The 25,729-nt window shown below is 38.5% G+C and overlaps 1 protein-coding gene across 9 annotated transcripts in view; it reads left to right on the plus strand.

Moving 5' to 3' along the window:
* R3HDM1 (R3H domain containing 1) overlaps positions 1-25,729 on the plus strand; it is a 103,915-nt gene that overhangs the window by 16,070 nt on the left and 62,116 nt on the right. For 8 of the 9 annotated variants that reach the window (XM_074967271.1, XM_074967273.1, XM_074967274.1 and 5 more), the window contains 9 exons: positions 7,992-8,106; positions 10,913-10,991; positions 14,888-14,947; positions 15,027-15,167; positions 19,191-19,299; positions 19,412-19,507; positions 22,967-23,004; positions 23,087-23,137; positions 23,251-23,477. In XM_074967271.1, the coding sequence (XP_074823372.1) occupies positions 7,992-8,106; positions 10,913-10,991; positions 14,888-14,947; positions 15,027-15,167; positions 19,191-19,299; positions 19,412-19,507; positions 22,967-23,004; positions 23,087-23,137; positions 23,251-23,477 (916 nt within the window). The remainder of the gene's footprint in view (positions 1-7,991; positions 8,107-10,912; positions 10,992-14,887; positions 14,948-15,026; positions 15,168-19,190; positions 19,300-19,411; positions 19,508-22,966; positions 23,005-23,086; positions 23,138-23,250; positions 23,478-25,729) is intronic. The other variant, XM_074967277.1, reaches the window with a different exon arrangement.

Raw genomic sequence — 25,729 nt, forward strand, 5'->3', positions numbered from 1 at the left:
GGCTCATGGTGGATAATCAACTGGCAGCTAAGAGAGCAAATTCAGTCCTTGGATGTATAAGGAGGAGGAGATCAAGTTGAAGCAGGAAGATAGTATTACCACTATATGTGGTATCAGTGAGAATACTACTGGAACATGGTGTCCACACTATTAAAGTTGAGGTTGACAATCTGGAAAAAGTTCAGAAAAAAGCTACAAGAATTATTGGAGGTCTGGAGAGCCTGCTTTACAGAGAGAGATGAAAGAAACTCGGTTTATTTAGTTTACAAAGGAATAGGTAAAGTGGTGTTTTGATAAGTCTGTAAGTACTTGAATGGCGAAAATATCCATCTTTTCAGACTGAAGAGGGAAGTGGGATTGGTATTATTCCATGATAGTCTAGGTTGTTATCTTAATATGCAATGAATTATGTTACAATGTGGACTTTGATATGACCAATGTCTTAGTCAGTTGATAGTTTGCTAGTTGTAGAAGGCATTAGCTGTGGAGGAGTGCTAATAAAGCTTAGGCACTTGTCCTTCTGTTTGTTACTCCTGTGACAAAGTTCCTCCTCTGCCTTGGTGGGTCTTGCGCTTATTTGCGGATTTGCTCGCCTTGGAACTTCACGGCAGCCCTCAGCTTGGCTGTTTTTCTGAACCCCCACAGTCCAGGACGATGACTCCTGTGTCTGACCAGGAGTTGGGAGGTTTGGGGGGAACCCAGACCTGCCCTCTACTCCGGGTTCCAGCCTAGGGCCCTGTGGAATGCAGCTGTCTAGAGTGCCTCCTGGAACAGCTGTGTGACCAGCTACAACTCCCTGGGCTACTTCCCCATGGCCTCCTCCCAACACCACCTTTATTCTCACCATAGGACCTTCCTCCTGGTGTCTGATAATGCTTGTACACCTCAGTCCTCCAACAGTCTGCATTCTCACTCTCAGCTCCGAGTGCCTCTTGCGCCCAGCTCCTCACACGCGCACCACAAACTGAAGTGAGCTCCCTTTTGAACCCAGGTGCCCTGATTAGCCTGCCTTAATTGATTCTAACAGCTTCTTGATTGGCTGCAGGTGTTCTAATCTGCCTGTCTGTCTTAATTGTCTCCAGAAGGTTCCTGATTGTTCTGGAACTTTCCCTGTTACCTTACCCAGGGAAAAGGGACCTACTTAACCTGGGGCTAAAATATCTACCTTCTGTTACTCTCCTATAGCCATTTGGCCCGACCCTGTCACACTCCTTAAAACAATTGCTGCAGTCCAATTTTGCAGTACAGCACAAATGTGATACGCTTCATCTTTAAACTCTCTTGCCAGTTAGTTGAATTTAACTTCTTGTGTAATGTAAATTAGTTTTTGTGTGGAAAGCATTTCTGAATAATATACTGTATATGCTTAAGCTGTGTCTACAATGTTTTGTTTTCTTATCTGGCTAACATAGAAGCAGCCAAAGATGACATACTACTGCAACTTCATGGTAAAAATTAATATCCAATATGGATTAGCTTATAGTACTACATAATGAAGATGTTAAGGTCAAAATGTTGCTTCTTCTATTGCACAAGTGTAACTTTTCCGTAAGGTATGCTATTCAGAGTCCAACCACAACCCTTGGTAAATTGTTTCAGTGGTTGTTAGATTTCTCTGTTAAAAATATATGCATTATTTCCAGTCTGTATTGATCTAGCTTCAGCTTCCAGCCATTGGATCGTGTTCTACTTTTCTCTGCTAGAGTTGAAGAGCTTGCTATTAAATAAATATTTGTTCCCGATGTAGGTACTTAGACTGTTAAGTCACCCCTTAACTTTCTCTTTTGTTAAATTTAAATATAAGGAGCTTCTTACATCTGTCACTATAAGGCATATTTTCTCATCCTTTAATCATTCTCGTGACTCTTCAATTTATCAACATTCATTCTTCTTAAATTATCAATACCAGAACTCAACACAGTATTCCAACAATGGTTGCACCAGTGCCAAGTACAGAGCAAAACAGCCTTTCTACTTCTACTGGAGATTCCCCTGTTTATGCATCCCAGGATTACATTAGCCCTTTTAGTCACAGCATTGTGCTTGGAGCTCATGTTCAGCAGATGATCCATGACAATCCCAAGTCTTTTTCAGAGTCACTGCTTCCCAGGATAGTCTCCCCCATCTTGTAAGTATGGAGACTTTATTCCTAGATGTATATACTTATGTTTAGCCATATTAAAACACACATTGTTTGATTGCACCCAGCTTACCAAGTGATCCATATAACTCTGTGTAAGTAACCTGTCATCTTCATCTACTCTCCCAATTTTTGTTATCTGCAAACTTAATCAGTGATATGTTTTCTTCTAGATCATTGATAAAAATGATTGACAAGGTTCCTTCCCCACGCTGAACTCTAGGGTACAGATGTGGGGACCTGCATGAAAAACCCCCTAAGCTTATTTTTACCAGCTTAGGTTAAAACTTCCCCAAGGTACAAACTATTTTACCTTTTGCCCTTGGATTTTATTGCTGCCACCACCAAGCGTCTAATAAATATATAACAGGGAAAGAGCCCACTTGGAAACGTCGTTCCCCCCTCCATCCTCCCAAACCCTACACCCCCTTTCCTGGGGAAGGCTTGATAAAAATCCTCACCAGTTTGCAGAGGTGAACACAGACCCAAACCCTTGGATCTTAAGAACAATGAAAAACCAATCAGGTTCTTAAAAGAAGAATATTAATAGAAGAAAAAGTAAAAGAATCATCTCTGTAAAATCAGGATGGTAAATACCTTACAGGGTAATCAGATTCAAAACATAGAGAATCCCTCTAGGCAAAACCTTAAGTATCAAAAAGACACAAAAACAGGAATATATTCAGCACAACTTATTTTATCAGCCATTTAAACAAAACAGAATCTAACACATATCTAACTTGATTGCTTATTATCCCTTTACAGGAGTTCTGACCTGCATTCCTGCTCTGGTCTGGGCAAAAACAACGCACAGAGAGAACCCTTTGTCCTGTCCCCCCCCCCCCCCCAAGCTTTGAAAGTATCTTGTCTCCTCATTGGTCATTTTGGTCAGGTGCCAGTGAGGTTATCTTTAGCTTCTTAACCCTTTACAGGTGAAAGGGTTTTTTCCTCTAGCCAGGAGGGATTTAAAAGTGGTTGTCTTCCCTTTATATTTATGACAACGATAAATAGCATAGGGCCAAGAACCAGTCCCGGTGGGACCTTATTAGAAACCTCCCTGTTCAATGATGATTCCCTAGTTATAATTATATTTTGAGACCTATCAGTTAGCCAGGTTTTAATCCATGTTAATTTTATATTCTGTTTTTAATTAAAATGTCATGTACCAAGTCAAATGTTTTATAGAAGTCCAAGTATAATACATCAGCACTACTACTTGCGTCAAAAAAAATCAAATCCTACTGTTCACCCCTTTTTAAATACTAGTGCAACATTCGCTTTCTTTCAGTCTTCTGGAACTTTCCTAGTATTCCAAGATCTATTGAAAATCAACATTAATGGTCCAGTGAGGAGCTCAGACAGCTCTTTTAAAACTCTTCGTTGCAAGTCATCCAGACCTGCCAATTTGAGAATGTTTAAATTTAGTAGCTGTTCTTTAACATCCTCCTGATGTACTAGTGGAATGGAAAGACTATCGTATGATATTAGAAAAGAAAATGATTGAGGATGGCAGTGAGCTAGTTTTGGACTCGTATTTTAATGCATTATGTCTTGTGTGCAGGAAATTCCAGTCTTGTTAATATTCCATCAAAGCTGAGGTTCATAATATTTACTGCCAATAGGAGGAAAAAGCTTTTTGGGTGAGAATCCTCTTTCCAGAAAGCTTCAGGTCTTCTCTAAAACCAAGAGTTTCAAATCTGGTTAGAATGAGAGAGGTGAAATGAGTTGAACTACTCATTTCAAAAGATCACTAACAAAGTTTGTTTTGGAAGAGCACATTTTTATTACGGGGATCACATCATTCAAGGCACTACTCTAAATAAGCATTGGGCAGCAAAGCCTCCAGAGCATTTCCTTCTATGGACAGACCTAGTTAGAGGAGAAATGATCTATGGTCATAAAGATTACACAAGTGCTCTGTCATGTCCAGGGTTTATCTGTAGAATTATCCAATAAGTTTTTTTTTTTTAATTTTATGAAATACTTTTATATTCTACTCAATAATCACGCTGGAAAGGCAATCCCAGACTACTGGGTTGTGCCTCTAGGTTTGGCCCCAGAAACAGTCATTTTGTCTACTTCATAGACTTTGAGTTATACTTAGCCTTTATGACTGATAGATTCTTGCAGAAATAACTGATGACAGTACCTCATAAGAGTGTTGAGGCTTTATTTATTAATATTTGTAAAGTACTTTGAGATCCCTAGCTGAGAGGTGTTACAGAAATGCAAGTTTATAAAACTATATTACATTATACACATATAAAATTTGGAGTTTTACTATTGAAAGATGAAAATTGTAACTGAAACAGTGAATCCCAGAGACTGACATTTTAGTATTAGACCTTTTCAGTTTGGTCTTACGTTACAGGGTGCTTACAAAGAGATAATACCTTATCTAGACAAATAATGGCAAGTGAACAGCTACTTTCTTCAAAAATTGTGTGCTTTAGGATTGTGTGTGGCCTCCGGTAAATAAGATCCTCATCAGTTTCATAAAGGGAAGACTGTTTCTGTCTTAAAAAGAAAAGGAGTACTTGTGGCACCTTAGAGACTAACCAATTTATTTGAGCATAAGCTTTTGTGAGCTACAGCTCACTTCATCGGATGCATGAAGCTCACAAAAGCTTATGCTCTAATAAATTTGTTAGTCTCTAAGGTGCCACAAGTACTCCTTTTCTTTTTGCGAATACAGACTAACACAGCTGTTTACTGAAACCTGTTTCTACCTTAGTAATTTACTTCCCTATGAGTCCGTCATAGTCTCTGAATAGGATTGAGCTTTTTCTCCTTTAAAGGACATATTTTCCTTAGGTGGGGAAAGGCCAAAGGAAGAATATATGAAAGTCAAGAACTATTTTATATGTTCACTCAGTGGCCTGGATTTTTTCCCTGGGCCACCATTTATACGTGTTGGTTCCAGAGGTTGTGGGTGAAAGCTGAGACCAGGCCCTGAATCCTTTTAAGTCAAATTCTAGAGCTCTTCAGGACTCGGAAAGTGGGGATAAATTTTAGGATACTTTACAAGCTGGGTAACTCAGATGACTATTAACAGTGGAAGTGAACAATATCTCAACGTATGTGAACAGACAAGCGAATGAAGAGCTCTGATGGGAAAGTTCTATTTGCATTTCAGTGTGGATTCTGTTAAGGCAATATGCCTAGAGTAAATATCCTCACCACTGACAGACTAAAGCACACAAGGCTTTACCTAGGGAATAAAAGCTAAACATAGATTTTTCTATAACTTTCCAGGCAAGTGGGTCATACTTCATTAGACTCTTCAGCCTTTGCGGCAAACAAAATAGAAAACACAGGAAGCTTTCCATCACAGTCCTGGGGAATCAGTGGTGGTAGAAGAAATGCATCCATTCAGATGTGGCATTCCTTTTTACCATTCTCCATTGTTAAGGCAACGATTTAGTCATGGGTATTTTTAGTAAAAAGTCACAGACAGGTTACAGGCAGTAAACAAAAATTCATGGCCTGTGACCTGTCTGTCACTTTTACTATATACCCCTGACTAAAACTTGGGGCCGGGGGGGCTGCTCGGGGGTGCCACGGGTGCTGGGGGAGGGCAGCCTGGGAACTTGGGGTGGGGAGAGGGTGGTGGGCAGCGGCACATGGCCTGGAACCCCTGCTAGTGTGGGGGAGAGGGGTGGGCGGTGGTGGGTGGCCCAGGACCCCTGCTGGTGCTGGGGGGGAGGAGGGTTGGCAGGGCCAGCAGGCTACCTACCTGGCTTCACGCCCTCCCTCACCCTCACCGTCCCACGCCCCCAGCAGCAGCAGTGTTTGGGTGTGGAAGGGGGCAGGGGGTTGGAGCACAGGATGGGGTGAGGCGGGCTCTGGACAGTGCTTACCGTGTGGGGGGGCTCCCCAGAAGCGGTGACATCCCCCTCCTCAATTGCTAGGTGGAGGCGTGGCCACGCAGCTCTTCATGCTGCTTCTGTCCAGAGCGCTGGCTTTGCAGCTCCCATTGGCCAGGAACCTGAAGGTGGAGGCAGCATGCGCTGCAGAGCTGCCAGTCCACGCCTCTGCCTAGGAGGTGAGCGAGGGGGATGTTGCCGCTTCCAGGGAGGTCCCCTTCCTTCCCCCTCCCCGCCCCCTCCAGTTAGCGCTGCCCAGAGCCTGCCTCACCCCGTCCCGTGTCCCAACTCCCTGCCCTGTCCCACAACCAAACTCTGCTGCTGGGGGGTGGGATGCGGTGGCCTGAGACTCCCCCATAAGTGACCGGTGCAACTGGCGTAAGGGCTGCCTGAGCTGCCCCTGAGCCAGGCACATAGGCTGCTGCAAAAGTCATGGAGGTCACGGAATCCATGACCTCTGTGACAAACTCGCAGCCTTATCCATTGTTATAGGGCATTATTAGGAAAGAAATTAAACAAGGTTGATTTATTAACCCAGATCTTTAAACTGTTGTTGTACATTTTGTATTTGGGATAAGTGTAGAGTAAGCAATTGTCAGGTGAAACCTGGTAAAATTAATGAGGGAGGAGGGGAAATGGTGGTGGTATGAAACTTCTTTCTACCTACTGACATTGTTCTGATTTATAAAAGGAAGTGGAATAGCATATCATAGTGGTGGATCCAAGTCATGCTAACCCAGTTTCCTAGTGAGAAATTAACTGTTTCCTTTTTCTTAGTTAACATAAAGACAACAAAGTAGGTAACTGAAGAGCCACCAGTGTTTTTAGTTCAGATGAAGGGAAGAAAATGATTGCTTATTCATATTAAACTCTGGTTTACAGTTAGCTGAGAGAGAATATTTTGTGGTGGAAACTACAGGTTTTCAGCTAAATGAATCTTTTGGTCTAAGACATGAATATATGGAGGAGCAAAATGTTTGTGATTAGTAGTGGCAAATACAGAACTTTAGATGTCTATAGAAAAATAGCATATACTATAGGTAAGTAGAACAATTCAGTATTTATTTATAGTTTTGGTTGTCAGATAATGTAGAAATTCAGCAACATTTGTTAGACCTATTAATTTTCAAATGTTGAAAATGCATAGCAATGCCATATGCAAATGTCATCACACACAAAAATTAAAACTGGTGCTGTCACCCTTACAGGCAGCCTCAGCAGAGATTAAATAGGTATGAAGGCCAAGTTACCCTGTCACTTGTTGGCATAGTCTTTAATTTAGATTAGATTAAATTAAAAAGGAAACTTTTGTGTTCGCTTTTAGGGGGGATCCAGTCTGTAATAGTGTATCCAGTTGTATAAATCAATTCAGATTTTGAGATGGATTACCTGGAAATATACTTTGCTAGCAAACCTATATTAAACTAAAAATTCAAGGCATAAATAACCTTTGTCAAATTTGCTATTATCTTAATACACTAAACTATTAAAGAAATGTAAACAACTTGTTGGTGAAATTGGGAAAGCTGGTCCCCCTTCGAACCTACTTGTTCAAGTTCTTGTCATTGGTGTTGTGCTATGAAAGCTTACTTAGCATTCTCACTGCACTTGCTCAGTGGAGGGAGTAAAAGCTGGCAATGAGGAGCCTAATGATCAACTGAGCAATTCACTATTTTAAAAAATTGGCCTATGCTATCTATTTTCTTAAACATCTAGAACACTTTAATATAATCGTGAAATGGGATATGTCCTTGAGATGTATGTGCGCTATAAAATATTTAAATGCGTCTACTTTCCATATTTTCTCTCTCCATTTTGATAAGTTTTTGTTTGAAGTGGGTTCTCTGATTTTAAGAGGATCTGAAGATACTTATTATAATAGTTACTTTTCCATTGTCAACGAACATGTTTCAAAGCAATTTTCTGGTACAGGCCATAGCTTACTTAAAACAGTTTCCATCATGACTGATCTTACTTTTCAACAGGAGAAAATTCAGATCCAGTTAACGCAGTCTTTTGAGAAAGAAGAGAAGCCCACAAAAGATGAAATGGAAAAGGAAAAATCCAGTGATAAATTGTCCAGAAAAATGTTATCAAGAGGTTTGTTATCACTCTGCTTTTAAATTATATTTTAAGTAAACTATCTAGACGTCCACATTAATAATCTTGAGTGACTTTGATGGAATAATTACTGTGAATAATTCTGCTGTGCTGAAAGTCAAATGCATATAGTTTTTCAGCAAAGACTTCAGGCCTGATTCTTCTTCGGAACCTCACTCCAGGGTCCACTTGTGCATGTGCAGTTTCTATGTGTAAACACAACTTGCACAACTTTTGATGCATTAACATTTGCCCTTGGGTGAACATCAGATCCCCTCTCCTTAATTTTTCATGGTGGTAGTTGAGAAATGGATGGAATTTACTTTCTTCGATTTAGAGAGAGCAAGAGAAAACTGATAAGTCTAAATGTGACTTACTCTTTCCGTGCATCTGTTTGTGGACAGTGTAATTCTTTGTGTGTCTGGAAACAAGTGTCATTCATTTCCAGAATCCCAATATTAAGAGGATAGTATGTGTACATAATAGGTGGAGGGAAAATTCAGTGAGAAAAGAACTTGATTTTAACCTTTCAAGATGTAATTGAAAACTTACCTCATTTTTAAAAATAAGGGGGGAAAAAAATCTCTTATTGGCTCTGGGGCGAGGGAATCTATATCAGGAGGTACCCTCTCTTGGGGTGCTTCCCAGTTTGCCGGAGAGAGTACATGCTACAGCAGACATACTTCCCTCCCTGATGCAGGCTGGCATAAAGATGGTGGAGCTGTTGCCTGCCCTTATCCCCACATACCTTTTGGAATAGTTGATTCCAAAGGGGCTGTATGAGGGAGCAGTCCTTGTGCTCCCAGGAGTTTGAGGGCTGAGATTATGCCCTGGCTTTGTATGGGAGAAGTAACTGGGGGAGGAGTCATCCCATTGTACTACTCCTTCCCCATGTTCACAAGAAGCCAATATTCTTACTGAAATTTGTAATTGCTTTTTGAGAGGTCCCTAAAAGGAAAAAGATTTCTAAGGTCTTCAAAATGAAGATGGGAGTGAGTCAATGGCAGGAGTAAAAACATCCTGCACACTGACAGTGTTGTGAACTGGTTTGTTAAGGACGCGCTATTCTTTTCAATTTACCAAAAACTTAGAGGATATCTTAAATAGCAGATATGCAAAAATAATACAAATTTGTTCCTGTCCCTGGTGAACAACGCTTTATTAAATGGAAAAACTTTGAGTGTATATATATTAGGTGATGGGTGAGCCTGAGGTTTTAGGTCAGCTTTTGTTCAAATAAATTACCCCAAAACACTTATCCAGACATCTTGACTCAAACAAATTGTACTGCAGTGCCATAAAACCAGTATTTTTTAAATGAAATTTCTAATATTTACTTTTACCATGTACTTAAAATTTATAGCAGCCTTTCTCATGTCATTTCAGTGCCTCTTGTCCTTGTTGGAAATCAGAAGTTCACTCAAATTAAAATAGTTGGGGTACAGGAGTTAACTGAGTTTTTTTTTTTTTTCTTTTTTTTGTCCTCAAAGCTTGAAATCAAGTTTTGGGTGGTGACAGAGTCGGGGAAAGCCACACCATCATGTTCTTTTAACCTAACCAGTGTGTTTATCCTTTAATATGTTCCCTAAACATATCATGAAAGAAATTATTCTCTTCAAACTGATGATGGGGAATTAAAGGCGGAGTAGCAGAATAGTGGAGATAGGCAACTGTTTTAAGGCTATCTTGTTACATGTCATTCGGTAGTTTAAGCCCTTTAACTTGTAAAGTGTGCTGAAAATAGAAACTTGCCTAATGTTAGAGTTCGGTTTCCCACTGATGATTACTAAATTGTTATAGCTTAAAAACTGATAAACAAATTTACTAAATTTACAAAAATAAAGAGCACACCATTTTTCAGCTTTATAAATGTTTTACCAGGAATGCTCCTGGAAATTTGGCATCTTTGTTTTCAAGAGCAATTGAGAGCAGGCTGGATTAAGGCAATCCAGGACTGACCACCGGGGCAGTTGAAACCTAGGCACAAGTCTATGCTGCTCTTCACTTGGAAATGGGTAGGAGCTTCAACATATCTTTTTAAGAAGAAAGCCCTAAGAAGAAGAACATTAGGAGGTGCTTGGATATTGCAGTGATGGGTGCCAATACATAGTCCAAAGGTAGATGAAATTTCTTTGTGCATCACCTATTCTGAGGCACAAAGCATAGGCACCCAGGCTAATAGGTTGAAAACAGCAGGAACCAGAAGAGGCACTACGCAACTGAAATGTTTGCTCTCGTGAGGGGATATTTGGAAGTTGTTGAAGAGAAGTCAAAGAAGGCATCTCTTGAAGGTACACCAAACGTGAGCTTGTAGCAATACAGGATAAATCATACATCACAAAGGTTAGACTTGTACTTTGTAAAGTATTACATGTCACCTAAAGCAAATCTCTAATGCTTGAAAATATGCAGTTACCTCTGCAGACTGACAAAAGTAGTAATAAAATCTATGATTCCACATTGGATCCGCACAATGAGACTTTGTTGCTTGCATGTCTTTTCCTTAGCTACTATAGAGGCAAGGTGGGTCTTTTATTGGACCAACTTCTGTTGGTGAAAGAAACAAGCTTTTGATCTACACAGAGCTCTTCTTAGCTATTGTGAGGCTGAGTTTACTGAGTTAGGAATGGCATCTGTTGAGCAGCTAATGTGCAGTGTATGCATCTAAATCTTAGATTTACCAGATTCCGAGTTTTAGTTATTCATTCACTTGTATGAACAGCATCTTAAAAATGTAATAAGAACCATGTGTTCAAAGAATGAGCATATGATCTTTTCAATAACATTGTGTTATATTTTTTTATAGATTCTAGCCAAGAATACACAGATTCAACTGGCATAGATCTACATGAATTTTTAGTAAATACACTAAAAAACAATCCCAGGTAAGTTAAATTAAAATGTTTTGAATTAACTCAATTTTGCTATCTCTTTTTTTGTTTGTTTTTAATTAATCTGATGCGTGTTGAGAGCTTTCACTAGAAACACCTTAGCTTGCAAAGGCCTTAAATTTGATCTTGTATAGTTAATGTGGAGTGTTGAAACATATTTTAAAATGCTGGCTCTCCCTCCTGGGCCCTACACTTATCCATGTTGTGAGTTCAATAGAACTACGCATGTTTACAAATTTACTAATAAGTATTTGCAGGATCAGCATCCTTGTGTAATATTTTTACTTGGCTATGCAAAAATGTGGTTCGTTGCAATAACTAATTTGGTGTTGAATAGCAGGTTCTGAGGTTTGTTCCTTTTTTCAATATGTAACACGCCTTCAGATATAGTTATAGTAAGAAAAGCATCTCTCAGACTAACTCATTGGTGTCAGTATGGGCAGACCCTGCCTCAAGTTATATGGGTGTAAATTCCAATGACTTCAGAGGGAGCTTTATCTGTGGAACCGAGAGGAGGAATGTGTCCTTTTGTGTCTACAAAATGTGTGTGCTGAGTTCACAAACACCACCTCTTCTTCTTATCAATGCCACATACCTAATACAGCTGCGACTCTTTTTTTTTTTTTTTTTTTTTCCTGCTTTGCACATCAAGGAACACATCCTTCCCTAACCTCTTTGGTCCTCCAGGGTCTCTCTGGCAACAGATTTGACATGGTTCTACTGTGCAGGGGTGAGCAGGATTTAGGGGTACCAGCAAAACTATTTGAGGTCCAGGGGAGGAGTGAGGCAACAGGATCCACTGCACATCTTCTGGTTCTTCCTCATAAGTAAGAAGAGGTCTCAGGACCCAGGAGAAACATGCTAGGCAAAATCAGCCTTCTAAGAACAGCTTTGCTATCACTCTGCAATCTGTTGGAGGATACTCTAATGCACAACCAACACATTAAGTCTGGTATCTGAGGAATGGATTCTTATTCCAGAATTGTTTTATTTGGTGGTGGTGATTTAAAAATTTTTTTTAAAAAATAAATCAAAAAATACCACCTGAGTTTTAGGGTACCAGGTTGAGCCTGCGTTACAGTCAGTAGGAAAAAAAATCTAAATTTACTGCAAGGACAGAGTGAAGTTTGTATGCCAGTTGTGGAAGAGAGAGGTATGTGGAATGCAAGGTGTCACTTTTAACATTATTTCCTGACCGTAACTGCACTTCAACTGTAATGGGAATTATATGTGAATATTAAAAGCAAAATAGATCCCTGGTGCTAGAAGCAGTCTGACAAATTTTATATTAAAGCATCAGAATGTACTCACCATTTTAACGTCTTCAGTTTCATATAATTGTAAAATACATTTATACAATGTTTCTGAAAACATTTTAAAAAAATGGTTTACATGTCAGGGCTTCATTTTTTTTCTACTCCTTCTTCTCAAACTGTCAAACATTCTCCCTTTTTGTGGACTTCTTTCTTATCTAACTTATACAAAGCCCATCCCCAGGGTATGTGAGCTCCGAATTCATAGGCCTTGTTATTACTGGAGTAAGAACACCTGCTTGATTGGTGTGGATAATGTTTTTCCCCCCTGAGAACCATGTGAGCCAAGCTGTATTCTACAGCCATGTTTCAGTAGTTGTTTTTATCATAATGCTGATCCAAACGATACAAGGGCCACAGTTTTCACTGAAACAGTTGCTTTGTACTGTTTCTCTCTTAAAACTATACTTGCTATGTGAGTGACTGATTTTATATTTATAAATGAAAAAGTTTAGTTAATCATGAAGCAGTTGTGACTTTAGAAGCCATTTAAGATACTGTTGCTGAGATGGACTTTTTCTCCTCCCTTTCCACCAAAAACAATTTTTTTAACCGTCCTTTCCTGTTTAGGTAACTTTTTAAAGTTACAGTCAAATATCTGACAAGGGACAAGAAGTGAATACAACAAACTGGAGGGGAGCACAAGGAAACAATGAAATAGTATTGATCAGCATGAGAGACAGTAGTCTCAGTGCGTGAGCTGCCTGTTATCAAGGCAAACGAAGACTGGAAAAAGAGTGCAAATTTGTAACAGTGAGAGTAATTAACCATTAGAACAAATTACCTGGGAATGTGATAGCTTCTCCATCACTTTAAGTCTTTAAATCAAGATTGGATATCTTTCAAAAAGATGCGCTGGCCCAACCAGAAGTTAAGGCCTTGATGCAGGAGTTAGAGTGAAATTTTGTGTCCTGGATTTTGCAGGGGATTGGACTAAATGATTGTAATTATTTCTTTTTGGTCTTAAAATCTAAGCCTCTGAAATGTTTAACATTAGTTGAATGTAGTGCTGCTGAAAGATGCCAGGTTACATGAAAATGTAGTACTCGCAGCAGCAGGGCAAGCCTCTCCTTGCTTCTCCATCAATTTGTCTCACTCTTGACTTGGATGAAATGGTTCTAGGGGTGAAAGTTCAGTAAATTTTCCATTCCCATTAATTCCTTGGTGCCTTTACTGAGTCTTCAAATAAAAGTTCTAATTAATGCCAATTGCATTCATAATTTTGATAATAGTGACATTAAGAACTGTATTGCAATTCACGTTATGTAGGTTACAAGCAGCCATCAGATAGTAACTACTTTCACTACCTGCCTGGGCCATATTTTTAAAAATGATATGAAAATTAAGTATTTTATCTTTTATCATGGTTCTTTGTTCGTGGTTATGAATTTGAAGAAGAAATTGAGAATGAAGATCTGCAATTCACAAAAATAATGAAAATATGCAGCAGTCACTTTTTATTAAAGAATGTTTTATAATCCTGTTTTTAAAACTCTTCATGTATTATTATCTATAGGGAGCTATGAAAAGGGCAAAGGAGTTCAAGTGTGTATATATATTCTGTAACATATTGCCTTGTTTTATTTTGGTCCTGTATAGAAGATGCCATAGTGTCTAAGTTACAGGGAGAACTTGCAAATTTTGGATGGTCAGTGTTTTCAATGTTGTGGATTGGATGGAAATTTTGGGGCACCTTGGCGAGCCACATGCAGAAATATAGTTCTAGATTCTAGAATCAGATACCCTTTTAGGATTTAGCCATTAAGGCCTTAATGGGGTTAAGAAGTAATACAGTTCAATTAAATAAGCGAATAGCACACCTCTTACTTGAACTTGAATGACACGTCAAGGCAAGGACACCCCCAGAAATTTTTCTAATGGTATGCATTCCCCTCCCCTTCCTACCTCAGGGAAGAGACAGGCAGTTTGCCCTACTGTGGTCAGTGTGTTTGCTGAGACCCTTTGCTTTTGCAGGAGCAAAGAGTTCCTCACCACACACTTTGGGGTAGGGAGTGCCAGCTGCACTGACCATAGGAGAGGCAGAGAGAGCGGACCAGCCCCCATTCCCACCCCCATCCCCGCCGCCTCCTTGGCCTGCTCAGAGGCTGCAGAGACCCAGCAACTGCTGTTTTCCCTCCTGGCCATGCCCAAGACACCAGTGTGGACAGCCCCATGGCCAGCAACCCATCTCCTGCACAGGAGGTAACTGGCTTTTGCGCCATGCCCATTTGGGAGTCCTGCTTACCCATATCAACCAGCAGGGACCCCTTTGGTAGAGATTTGAAGCCATTTTATTCTTTTCACTTGAGCACATCATCTCAATGACTGTTCTTTCTGCTGACTCTCATGGGAAGAGAGAGATTGAGAGGGGTCGTTGTATTCTGGTTTCTTACAAGATAGAACAATTCTACTCTAAAAATCCACTCACAGTAGCAAATTAGATTCCTTGTGGTCCTGCTGGTAAACTGCCATTGTTGCCCATTCATTAGGGGAACGGATGTTACCTATGCATGTTTAAAATTCATATATTTTCAATTCTGGAGTGTTTCCTATATGAGTGTTGTGTTTTATTTTCAGGGACAGAATGATGCTGCTGAAATTAGAACAGGAAATTTTAGATTTCATTGGTGGTAACGAGTAAGTGATGCAATTTTAACAAAAAAATTATTCAAAAATATTTTTGTTGTTTTGTAAAACGAGTACTTTTCTCTTCCAGAATTCCACGCAAAAAATTTCCCCCCATGACCTCTTACCATAGAATGCTGTTGCATAGAGTAGCTGCTTACTTTGGATTGGAACATAATGTGGACCAGAGTGGGAAGTCAGTGATAGTAAACAAAACTAGCAATACAAGAATGTAAGTTGTCATAATTTTGAAATAATTCTTCGAATTTTGGTGCATGGATTTACTCTCAAGGCCAATTTAGACAATGATACCAAATCTGCAGCCTCAGGAGTCAATCAACACTTGGGGGCTCATTCTCTCAAGGACGGGCGTCAGTGAGATCTTTATTGTTGATTCGAAGCTATGTGATGTGGAATATGAACGTCCATATAAAAGGTGTCATGTTAAGAAGACTTTGAGCTCTTGGTGAGATCAGAGTATGTAATGCAACCCTGGATGGGTCACATCACAGGCTCTGTCTCTGTATATAAAAAAAAATTTCCATCAATTCTGTAACTCTATTCAGAAACACACCCCACTAGTTCTAGGTACATTCCTTGTTGCTTCCCTGTGGAAATAAGCAGCGGCCCCTGAACTAGAATGATAGGACAGCTGGTGGCAAGTGAAGTGATAAGGGGTCTTACTGAATTTTGGTTTCTATCATGTGGAGGCCCACTTGATGGGGGGGGGGGTTTGGGAAGGTCTCCAGCATTGCTTGAACTGGCCTTGTTTACTTTGTTACTATTTGCATTTTTAATTATAACTTTTAAGGTAAAAATTGTATATATAACTTTCTCTTGTCAGTTTTCTCTCTCTAAATGGTTTTGAATTTGATTAACATTTTTAGTGTTTTGATTGTGTTCAGAATTTAAGAAGCCAGGTTTAAAGAACAATTGAACAACTTTGAAAACAGCTTTCAGTAATAATATCTTAAATGTATATATTAACTTTCATCCCGCTGTTAAATAATTAATAGATATAGTTGGGTGGAAGGTAGCAACCAAATTGACAACCACAGCTATATAACTGTGAGGGTTGGAACATTCTTGCCAAGGACACAGGGCAAACCCCTATCACATAAGGAGACATGGGTGACATTCCCCTGGTGTTATCTGGACCGGTGATCTGCTAGGTCACTCCAATCCTCAACTCTGGGAGCCAGCCTTACCCTGCTCTGCTGTGAGAATCCCTACTACTGGGATGTTCGTGCACAACCTATATCATGTAAGCTGCTCCCAGTTACGTGAGTTAACCCTTTTGGCCAGCTGCTGCTTGGATTGTGCAACTGAATTACACTAGTCAATATCTCTGGTCCTAGACACAACCCTAGGAACCTCCGTCTTGCAGTGTCCAGTTATGCCTGCTGGACGCTGCAAGCTTATATGAGTTTGTCAATTTAACAAAGAAATTGATATGTACAAGGCTTGTTATCCCAAGGGGAGTCCCTTGACACACTTCACACCAAGCGCACTGCTTCAGGTAGAATAAACAAATTTATTAACTACAAAAGATAGATTTTAAGTGATTATAAGTCAAAGCACAACAAATCAGATTTGGTCAAATGAAATAAAAGCAAAACACATTCTAAGCTGATCTTAACACTTCCAGTGCCCTTACAAACTTAGATGCTTCTCACCATAGGCTGGCTGGTTGTCCTTCAGCCAGGCTTTCACCTTTGATCAGTGCTGCAGTCGCTGGTGTCTGTAGATGGAGGTGGAAGAGAGAGGAAGAGCATGGCAAATGTGTCTCCCTTTTATCATGTTCTTTCTTCCCTCTTGGCTTTGCCCCCTCCCCTTCAGGGTCAGGTGAGCATTACCTCAATGTAGTCCCAAACTGACCAACAGAAGGGGGATGACTCGAGAGTCCAACAAATCCTTTGTTGCTGCCTAGGCCGTTGTCCTTCGTTCCTCTGAGGCTGGGCTGGATTTGTCCCATACATGCCCTGATAAGGTGTGAACTGGCTCTCTGTTCCTGGAGAGTTTTGCATGGGCTTGTTTTAAGCCATGAGGACACATTTTCAGCCTCATAACTAAACACATGAAATTACAACCTATAACATTACTGTAACAATGCTCGGTGCATCATGAGCTTTCCGAAGACACCCAACATGACAAACTTTGCATTGGATGCCACACAATCGTATTATAAGGATGAATATGGGGGTGCAGGGTGTTCCCCTGAGATAGTGTCACAATGGGATCATGAGATCTTCAATATCCAAACACAGTATATGTTTCATCCAAAAGACCTGTCTGTCTTCTACACATACGTGCGCGCATGTGTGCACACAACCTATCTAAGAAAGATGAAGTCTGATTTAACCCTGCTGATATGTTAAACTCTGTAGCTCTAGAAAGATTAGGCCCATTGGAAACCCAAGATTTATAACACAAAGCTATTCTCTCTGAACCATTCTGCTAATAGATTTTTTTTGTATTTTTTGGTTGTTTTTATTACTCAGTATATTTGCATGAAACAGGATCTTCTAGTGGTTTGGGCACAAATCTAGGAGCTGGGAAGGCCTGAGTTCTAATCCCAGTGCTAACATGGATTCCATCTGATTTTTGGGCCACAAAATCTAATCCGTTTACCTCAATTTTGTATTCTGTAAAATGGGACTGGTAACACTCTGACGGGCATTAGGTTGCACCAATAAATGTTTGTAGGATACTTTGAAGATGGAAGTATATATAATTTTGAGGTATTAAATACTTTTACTATTTGAATCCATTTGGTTTTGCTATAAATTCCCTAACTGAAGTTATACTTCCATATTTCTCAAATCAGGCATTTCCATGCCCACAAAGTCTGATGTCTCAGACCGAGGATTATGATTACTTGAAGTGGGGAATAAATAGCAGTAGCAGAAAAACTCTTAATTGCAAACTTTTTAAAAACAAAACACCACCCAACAATCTTGTGAATAGTCTCTGGAAGCCCTAATAAATGCAGTTACTAATTAGCAGGCATTTCATCTAACCTGTAGACATTAGGATGATTCTTTAAGGTTTCGGTATTCTTATTTTAAATCACTTGGGATATAAAATAAGAATTTAGAAAGAAAATCTTGGAGAGCTGCTCCATATTGAATAAAACCAAACTTACCTTTTCCTCATAGGCAGATTCCCCGCTCCAGCGTCGATCAGTGGTGTTACTGATATCAACAACCCAGTCCACACTGGGACGTCTCAGTGGAGTGGGAAGTTGGTGATTGCAGGGCAGTAAATTCAGGGACCTTTAAAAGAAAGAGGTAAGACAGTCTAAAGGTTCTCTGAAATGCCTGCTAATTATGTATGGGCATCCAGCAACCATTTAGTTAGGTTTGGTTAAAAGTACTGCAGTTCACATTATAAAGAAAAAAAATCCTGCTTTTATACAAATGCTCTGAGTAATAACTAAAAAAAACCGAAATACAGACCATATATATGTTATACCCTTCAGTAGCCAAATTCCTTCCAGTTGTCTGATCTTGCGACTGTAAATAATTTAGCATAGTTGCCATTGTTGTCAGTAGTTTTTGGTACCTAACAGTAGTTTGGAGGGGGTCTCGTGATCCATTCATAAGGCAGTTGGATTTAAAAAAACAAAACAAAACTGTCATGAACTCTAGCTTCCTGCATTCTTGCTAGACTTCCGCTTGCATGCATGACTGCGTTCTTCCTCCTCTTGCCTTTTTCTGTTTATTTTAACCGTTTAATTTGTTTTCCATCACTCCCATCTCCTTATATTCTAATTTCCCTTGAAATAAGTTTTGTGGCTGTTTAAGGAGTAGACACTTATCATTCAGTCTCATGCACATCCCAAATTCCCTTGCATTGCTACAACTATAGATTATGAGAAACTTCTGAGTCCCCAGTGACACCTGTTTGCTTGCTACTTTCATTGGGAATTGAAAACATACTTTGAAGGAAGAATAGGTCTGTTTTAGAAAAAGGTTTCGTATGCATCATGACAGCAAGAGTTGTCAGGTTACAGAAACGTGTTATGTTTTTGATATTTTTTCAGTTTGCAGGTCGACAGCTTATTATGAAACCCAACACTCCAGTCAAATTGTAATATTTTATATGTGATATTTTAATAGAATGTTTCTCAAACTATTTCACTTGGTGTCAGTGTGTCTCTTATATTGATATACAATATATGGATTTATATATTTATAAGGTCATTCATCATTTTGTCTGAAGTGTAACTTTTTTTCCTAATCACTTTCCTTAGACCTGATCAAAAGTTTTGTGAGCATATAAAGGATGAGAAATGTGAAGATTTTCAGAAACGGTACATCCTTAAAAGAGAGAATTCTAGTTTAGACAAAGATGATAACCAGGTAAATGTATGGAATTTTATTTTTTTCATATTGATGCTTTGACTATAAATTCATACTATTTTTTCTTGTAGAAATTGGTATTTAATCTTATCACTTATTTAATTTAATTTAGATGCGAATACGCTTAAAAGATGACAGAAGAAGCAAATCTATAGAAGAACGAGAAGAAGAATACCAGAGAGCTAGAGAACGAATATTTGCACAAGATGTAGGTATTAAATCAAAAGAAAATCTCACTGCATCTTTCTCTTGGGAAATTTTTTTCTGTCTGACAATTTCATACGTACATGTACCCAAAGTTCATATTTAAAAGGATTTTTCTTCTTAATGATATAGGTTTTCATCTATATACAGTTTAAAAAAATTACTTAACAGTTCTGATGGTTTCGATGATCATTATGATGATGTCTGAGCAAGTAAAATATCCAACTCACTGTGCCAGAGCAGCATTAACTCTGCAGTGCTAACTGGAATTCAGCCTTGTTTGTCAGTAAAATAAGCATAAATAAAAAACATACAGGAAGGACATCTATTTTAAAAGGTACCTTTTTACATAATTGCCTTTTTGCGTTCTCTGCACAAAAAATACTAAAAACAGATTCTCATTCTAAAATTAGGAGAATAACCTTTGGTAGACTAGTTTTGCAGCATCCGTATATATTGAAAAGCATTTTTCACTTTGTCCAACAGCAAAAGAGAACAAACTTTTGTTAACAAATTATTCGGACTTCTGCAGTACTTACCACAACATTTACTTTTTCTTATTTTAATTTTGTGTTTTTTCCTTGACCTCTGTGTTGTTATTCCTTTCGAAAGCAATTAACCTAAACTAAGAAACAATCGTTCAACCCAGAATGTTCAGAAGTAATGATTCTTCAAGTGCTTGTCCAGATATATTACAGTTGATGTGCTTGTGCCATGCACTTAAGTTTGGATTCTTTTGGCCAACAGTGTATTTGGGCTGTCTCTGCACCCTGAGTGTGTCCTCTTCCCTCCCACCTGGGAGGATAAAGGTCGAGGCCACTCCAACTGCCTCTCAGTTCCTTCTGACCGCCCAAGGAACTTTGGCAGAGAGTGGCCTCTCAGAGAGCCTCTCAGTCACTGTGCAATCCCTTTCTATTGTTTGTATGTAAATAAGAATGCCTTAGATAGATAATTGTTAGGCTTAAATTTTTTTACATATTGTTTCCTTGCCTTTGGATTCACTTGAATAGTCATTAATATATTTAAGTACTGACAAAATAAATGTCAAATATCTTGAAAATGTGATATTTTCCTCAATAGTCCATAATCATTCCACACTGTCATGTGAGTAGATAATGGTTGCTTAGTGCAGGTGAGTGAAAAGGTTGGGAGATCATAATTTGGCTTTCAGATCACTACATTCCTTTATGGTATCTATCTGACTGTAGGGAGCTATATTGATGTAATAATATGCTTTTTACACTCACAGAGCTCAAAAATAGTTATTTGAACACGTCAGGGTAGGAGTGTGGAGAGCAAAAAGGCTATACCTATTTGAACTAGGAAATTGGTTGAGGGCAGAGAGAGACAGCTGAGATTTTTATACCTTAATGTAAGGAGACTGGGCAACAAAATGGAAGAACTAGAACTATTGGTGCAGGATGTGAAAACAGATTTTATAAGGATAACAGAAACATGGCAGAATAACAATCATTACTAAAATATAGGTATTGAAGAATATGAGCTGTTCAGGACAGAGAAATAAAGATAAATGTGGTGGGGGTAGCATTGTACATCAGTGATGCGCTAGATTGTAAAGGAATAAGAGAAGATAGCATGGATAAAACAGAAATGGTTTGGGCCAAAATCATTTTGGGAAAGGATTGTGAAAGAGTGCCTATTGCAGTAGGGCTAAGGGTCTGTTATAGATCCCGCAGAGTAGGATTTGGATATGGATAGAGTAGAAATCTATTTTTAATATAGAAAGATAACTACTCCCAGGAATTATTGTTATGGGAGACTTTAATTTCCTGGCTATAGATTGGAGAGCAAATGCTACTAATAATGGTAGGGCCCAATTATTCCTAGATATAATAGCTGACATATTTCTTCACCAAATAACCAGCAAGAGTTGATGATGTTTTAGGCTTGGTTTTGGTAAGTAGTGAAGACCTCAGAGAAGAAGTGGTCATAAAAAATAGCATTGGATCAAGTGATGAGGAGCTGATTAAGTTTAAATTAAATGGAAGAATAATGAAAAAACAGGTTGGTAAGGAAAGTTTTTTTGATTTTTAAAAGGGCAGATTTTCAGAAATTAAGGGAACTAGTTAGTTAAATCAGTTAGACTAAAGAGCTCAGAGATGTAAAAGTGGAGGAGATTTGGAATTTCTTGGTGTCAAGTGTGTAAAAAATGTCTTGAATTTACATTCCAAACAAGGGGGGGAAAATTGAAGGAAAGGGCTCCAGACATAACTGGATGAATAACCACCTCAAAAAGGGTATTATAGGAGTAAGCAGAGAGCCTAAAATGAATGGAAGAAAGGACTGATCAACAAAGAAAGCTACATCTTGAAGGTCAGAAATTGTAGGAATTAAGTGTAAATTGCCAAAAGTCAAGATGAATTAAACCTGCAAAGGAAATTAAAACAAATAGCAAACCATTTTTAGCCATATAAATAAAAATAGAACAAGAAAAGAAGTGGGACTGGTATGCAGTGAGGATGGGGTAGAGACCCAGGTATGAGCCACAAACTTAAATGAGCTCTCTGCCTCAGTTTTCAATAAGGATGATAATGTAGAACATGGGGGGAAAGGCAAGGTAGCCAATAGATGTTGCCACATCCAAGGTGGAAGCAAACCTCAAAGATCTTAATGCACTCAAGGCAGGGTATCTAGATAATCTCCATTACAGCATGCTGAAAACTGGCATATAAAATTACAGTAATAAACTATTAAATTGGGATGGAAACAAATAACGGAAGAATAGAAAACATAGTACCTATATTTAAGAAGGGAGATAAGTGAGGAGTGATCCAGGCAACTACAGACCCATTTGTCTGACCTCCAGTAGTATTCAAGGCTTCAGAATAAATGTTGAAGGAAAAAAGGTTTAAAGACATGGAAGTAAATGGAAAATGGGATAAAATGCAACATTAGTTTACCAAACATGGATTGTGCCAAACTAATCTGATATCTTTCTTTGAGAAGATAACTAATTTTTTGGGTCCAGGGAAATGCAGTAGATCTAATCTCACTGAACTTCAGTGAAGCATTTGATATGGTATCACATGGAAAATTTTAGTTAATTCTGGAGAAGATGGGGATTAGTACAAGAATTGCAAAATGGGTAAGGACATGGCTAAAGAGTTTACAATGGATTGTACTGAAAGGTGAACTCTTGGACTGAAGGGAGTTTACTGGTGGAGTTCCTCGAGAAACAGTCTTGGGACTGATCTTATTTAATATTTTCATTTATTATCTTGGCTCAGAAAGTAAGTGTGTGCTAATGAAATCTTCTGATGATACAAAGTTGGGAGGCATCGTCAATGCAAAAGAGGATCGGAATACTATACGGGAAGAGCTGGACGACATTGAGTATTGGAGTAAAAAAATAACACCATCGGGTCTCATCTTGATTAGAGTCTCTATGCATCATTAAGGAAAATAATTAAAATTAAATTGTATTTTATACTTTTTTTTCCAGGCCCTGTGTTCCCAAGAGAATTATCTTATTGACAGAAGGTAAGAGTATTCACAATTTAAATTGGTTCCTATTTACATTTTCTTAATAAATACTAAGCTCTCTTGTTAAAAATGTCAACAGAATCCAAGAGGAGGAAACGAATAGTACGCAGCAAAGGCGGCAGATATTTAGGTATTCAGTGCATTATTTTTAATCTCAAAGTATTCTTCATGCATTTCACCTTAATTTTTTTTCTTTATTTTGCAAACGATGCATGTATTAAAAGATTAGTTTATAAATTACAGAGTCAATAAGGAAGCTTCAGGGAGATCAGCCAACAGCCATCAAAGCAGTACTGAAAATGAGCTGCAGTACTCTGAACCCCGACCCTGGAGCAGCACGGACTCTGATAATTCCATCCGCAATTTGAAGCCAGTTGTAACGAAAGCCAGCAGCTTCAGTGGGATTTCAGTTCTGACAAGAGGAGATAGCTCTGGAAGCAGCAAAAGCACAGGCAAGCTGTCTAAGACAGGTATAATAAATCTGTACAAGTCAACAGTTTTATGTAGCAGCAAAGTACCAGTTTGCCTGATAGTTAATGCACACTGCATTTGTATACATAAGCGTAGGGCCCAATCTTGTAACTCCTCTGTGCGCAGAAAGCATCTTGACTGCAATGGGTGTTGCATACTAAGACTGGCTACAGGATTAGGCCCATTGTGTGTTTAACTTTCTATAAAAATAGAGTTCATATTGGAAATGAAATGAAGATCTTGGAACTCTAGTTGTAAAGTGAGAAGCAAGTTTTAGAAGGCCTTTGCTAGCTAGTGGAATTTATTCCATATCCATGAAAGTATGTAGAAATACTTGTCAGAATAAAACAATTTACTACTTTATGGGGGCAGGGAACAGAGTTACAGTTCAGAACGGTTTCAGTCTGAGTTCATCTCTTCAGTCAAAGCTGCATGGCAAACTTGTAGAAAACTGTACGTTGATATCCCATTGATATCCCTTTAATTAGAACCAATTCAGTAATAAAGCCTGTGGATTATTATTCATATTTGTTCCATTGTTTCTAACTGGCAGTGTTAAAAATGAAGTTTACACTTAATTCAGAATAAACCCCAGTAATATGAATTTTCATCATAGTAAACTGTCTTACTGCAGAAGATTGAACTACGTACTTGTTCTATGAGATTCTGTGAGTCAGAGGTGTGCTAGCTCATAATTTATTCTGTATCTATAAACAGTGTTTTGTCTGCTTCAGAAGACCTGGCTTCAGATCCTGTTGCGATAGAAAGTGAAACAAATTTGGTAGCCTGTTTAGTGCATATTGGACAGGTCACCCGTATTCTAAAGTGATCAGCCAATATGACACAATTGGCATTCTCTGCACTGGGGAGTTTCAGGGCTTAACCACTACACTCACTTGTTTAGTTTAAGATTATAGGTAGTGCTGTGTAGGAAAGTAAAAGGATGTGAGTGCTTGTCTGTATTATACTTTGCTTTAGTCAGTGCTATAAACCCTGTCTTCAGTGATGATCCATTAAACATTTGCCATTAAACACTAAACTCCCACTACCCCCCACCAAAATATAAAAGGGAAATAAAGTGCATTAAAGCATATTTCAATAACACAGGAGATATTAACATCACAAGCAGAATTTCTGTATGAAATGAAGATCTGACAAAATGTTGTTGAGAAATGTTTCTCTTTAGTACTTTGTATATATTTCAAAATCTATGGCATAAATTTTGGCTATTTAGTTTAGCAATGAAATAGCATTATTTGAGATGACTTTTGATAAAGTCAATTATAGTTGTACCATAATCTATATCGGATACATTATAGAAAGGTTTTCTCTCACCAAATTAGAAGAAGAAAATACCTTGCTAAAAATGAAAACTTTTATTTTGATTTCTGAAAGATGGGACCCTAACTTGAAAAGGTCAATATTGGTGGTGGTTGTTTCACTGCATTCATAGGTTGTGGTGATTTAAAGTAAATAAATAAATATGGGCCTAAATGTATAAATTTTGATTGAAGTCAACATAGTTAAAGATAAGTCTAATGTCTCTACATGATCTAGAAGCTGATGCAGATGTAAGAAAACTGTGAAATCAAGAAAAGGACTATGGGCAAGTGGAGATTGATCATAGCACTGGGATACAGTGATTGTGGATTGGGCAATTTACTTAATCTCTTTGTACCTCAGTTATCTCATCTGTAAAATGAAGTTGTTAATATTTACCTTTAACTGCTTTGAGATGTATGGGTAAAAAATGCAATACAAAGATAAAGTATAATAATTTATAATTTTCTGCAAAGGCAGTTCAAATAATCTTAAAATAGTTTCATTGATCTTTAAATGACATAATTTTCATCACAGCATTGTTCTGAGTCTTGTTTTCTCCTCTAGGTTATTTAGTGGCTGCTGATTAAGATTACTTATGCTTAAACATTTACATTAATTTTCTGCACCTGCATGTTATGCAACTATTATGGCAAAGGTCTAATAGAAAATATTATGAACTGTATATTCAAAGAGGACTTTAGAAAAAGACAAGTGCTGTTCAAAAATATCTAGAGACATATTTTAGGGACTTTTCGGTGGCTGGGTTATTAGAAGATAGCTTTTAGTTGCATGCTTCGGCTGTCTGATTCTCCAGTCCCTTGCACCTTATGTAGTCATTAGCACCTGTGCAAAGTGGGTATAATATGGTACCATTTTGATTTCATATTCATTTTGCTCTGTTGCAAAAGACTAAACAAAGAGCAAGGCA

This window comes from Natator depressus, chromosome 11 (assembly GCF_965152275.1).
Source record: "Natator depressus isolate rNatDep1 chromosome 11, rNatDep2.hap1, whole genome shotgun sequence".
Classification (NCBI taxonomy): Eukaryota; Metazoa; Chordata; order Testudines; family Cheloniidae; genus Natator; species Natator depressus.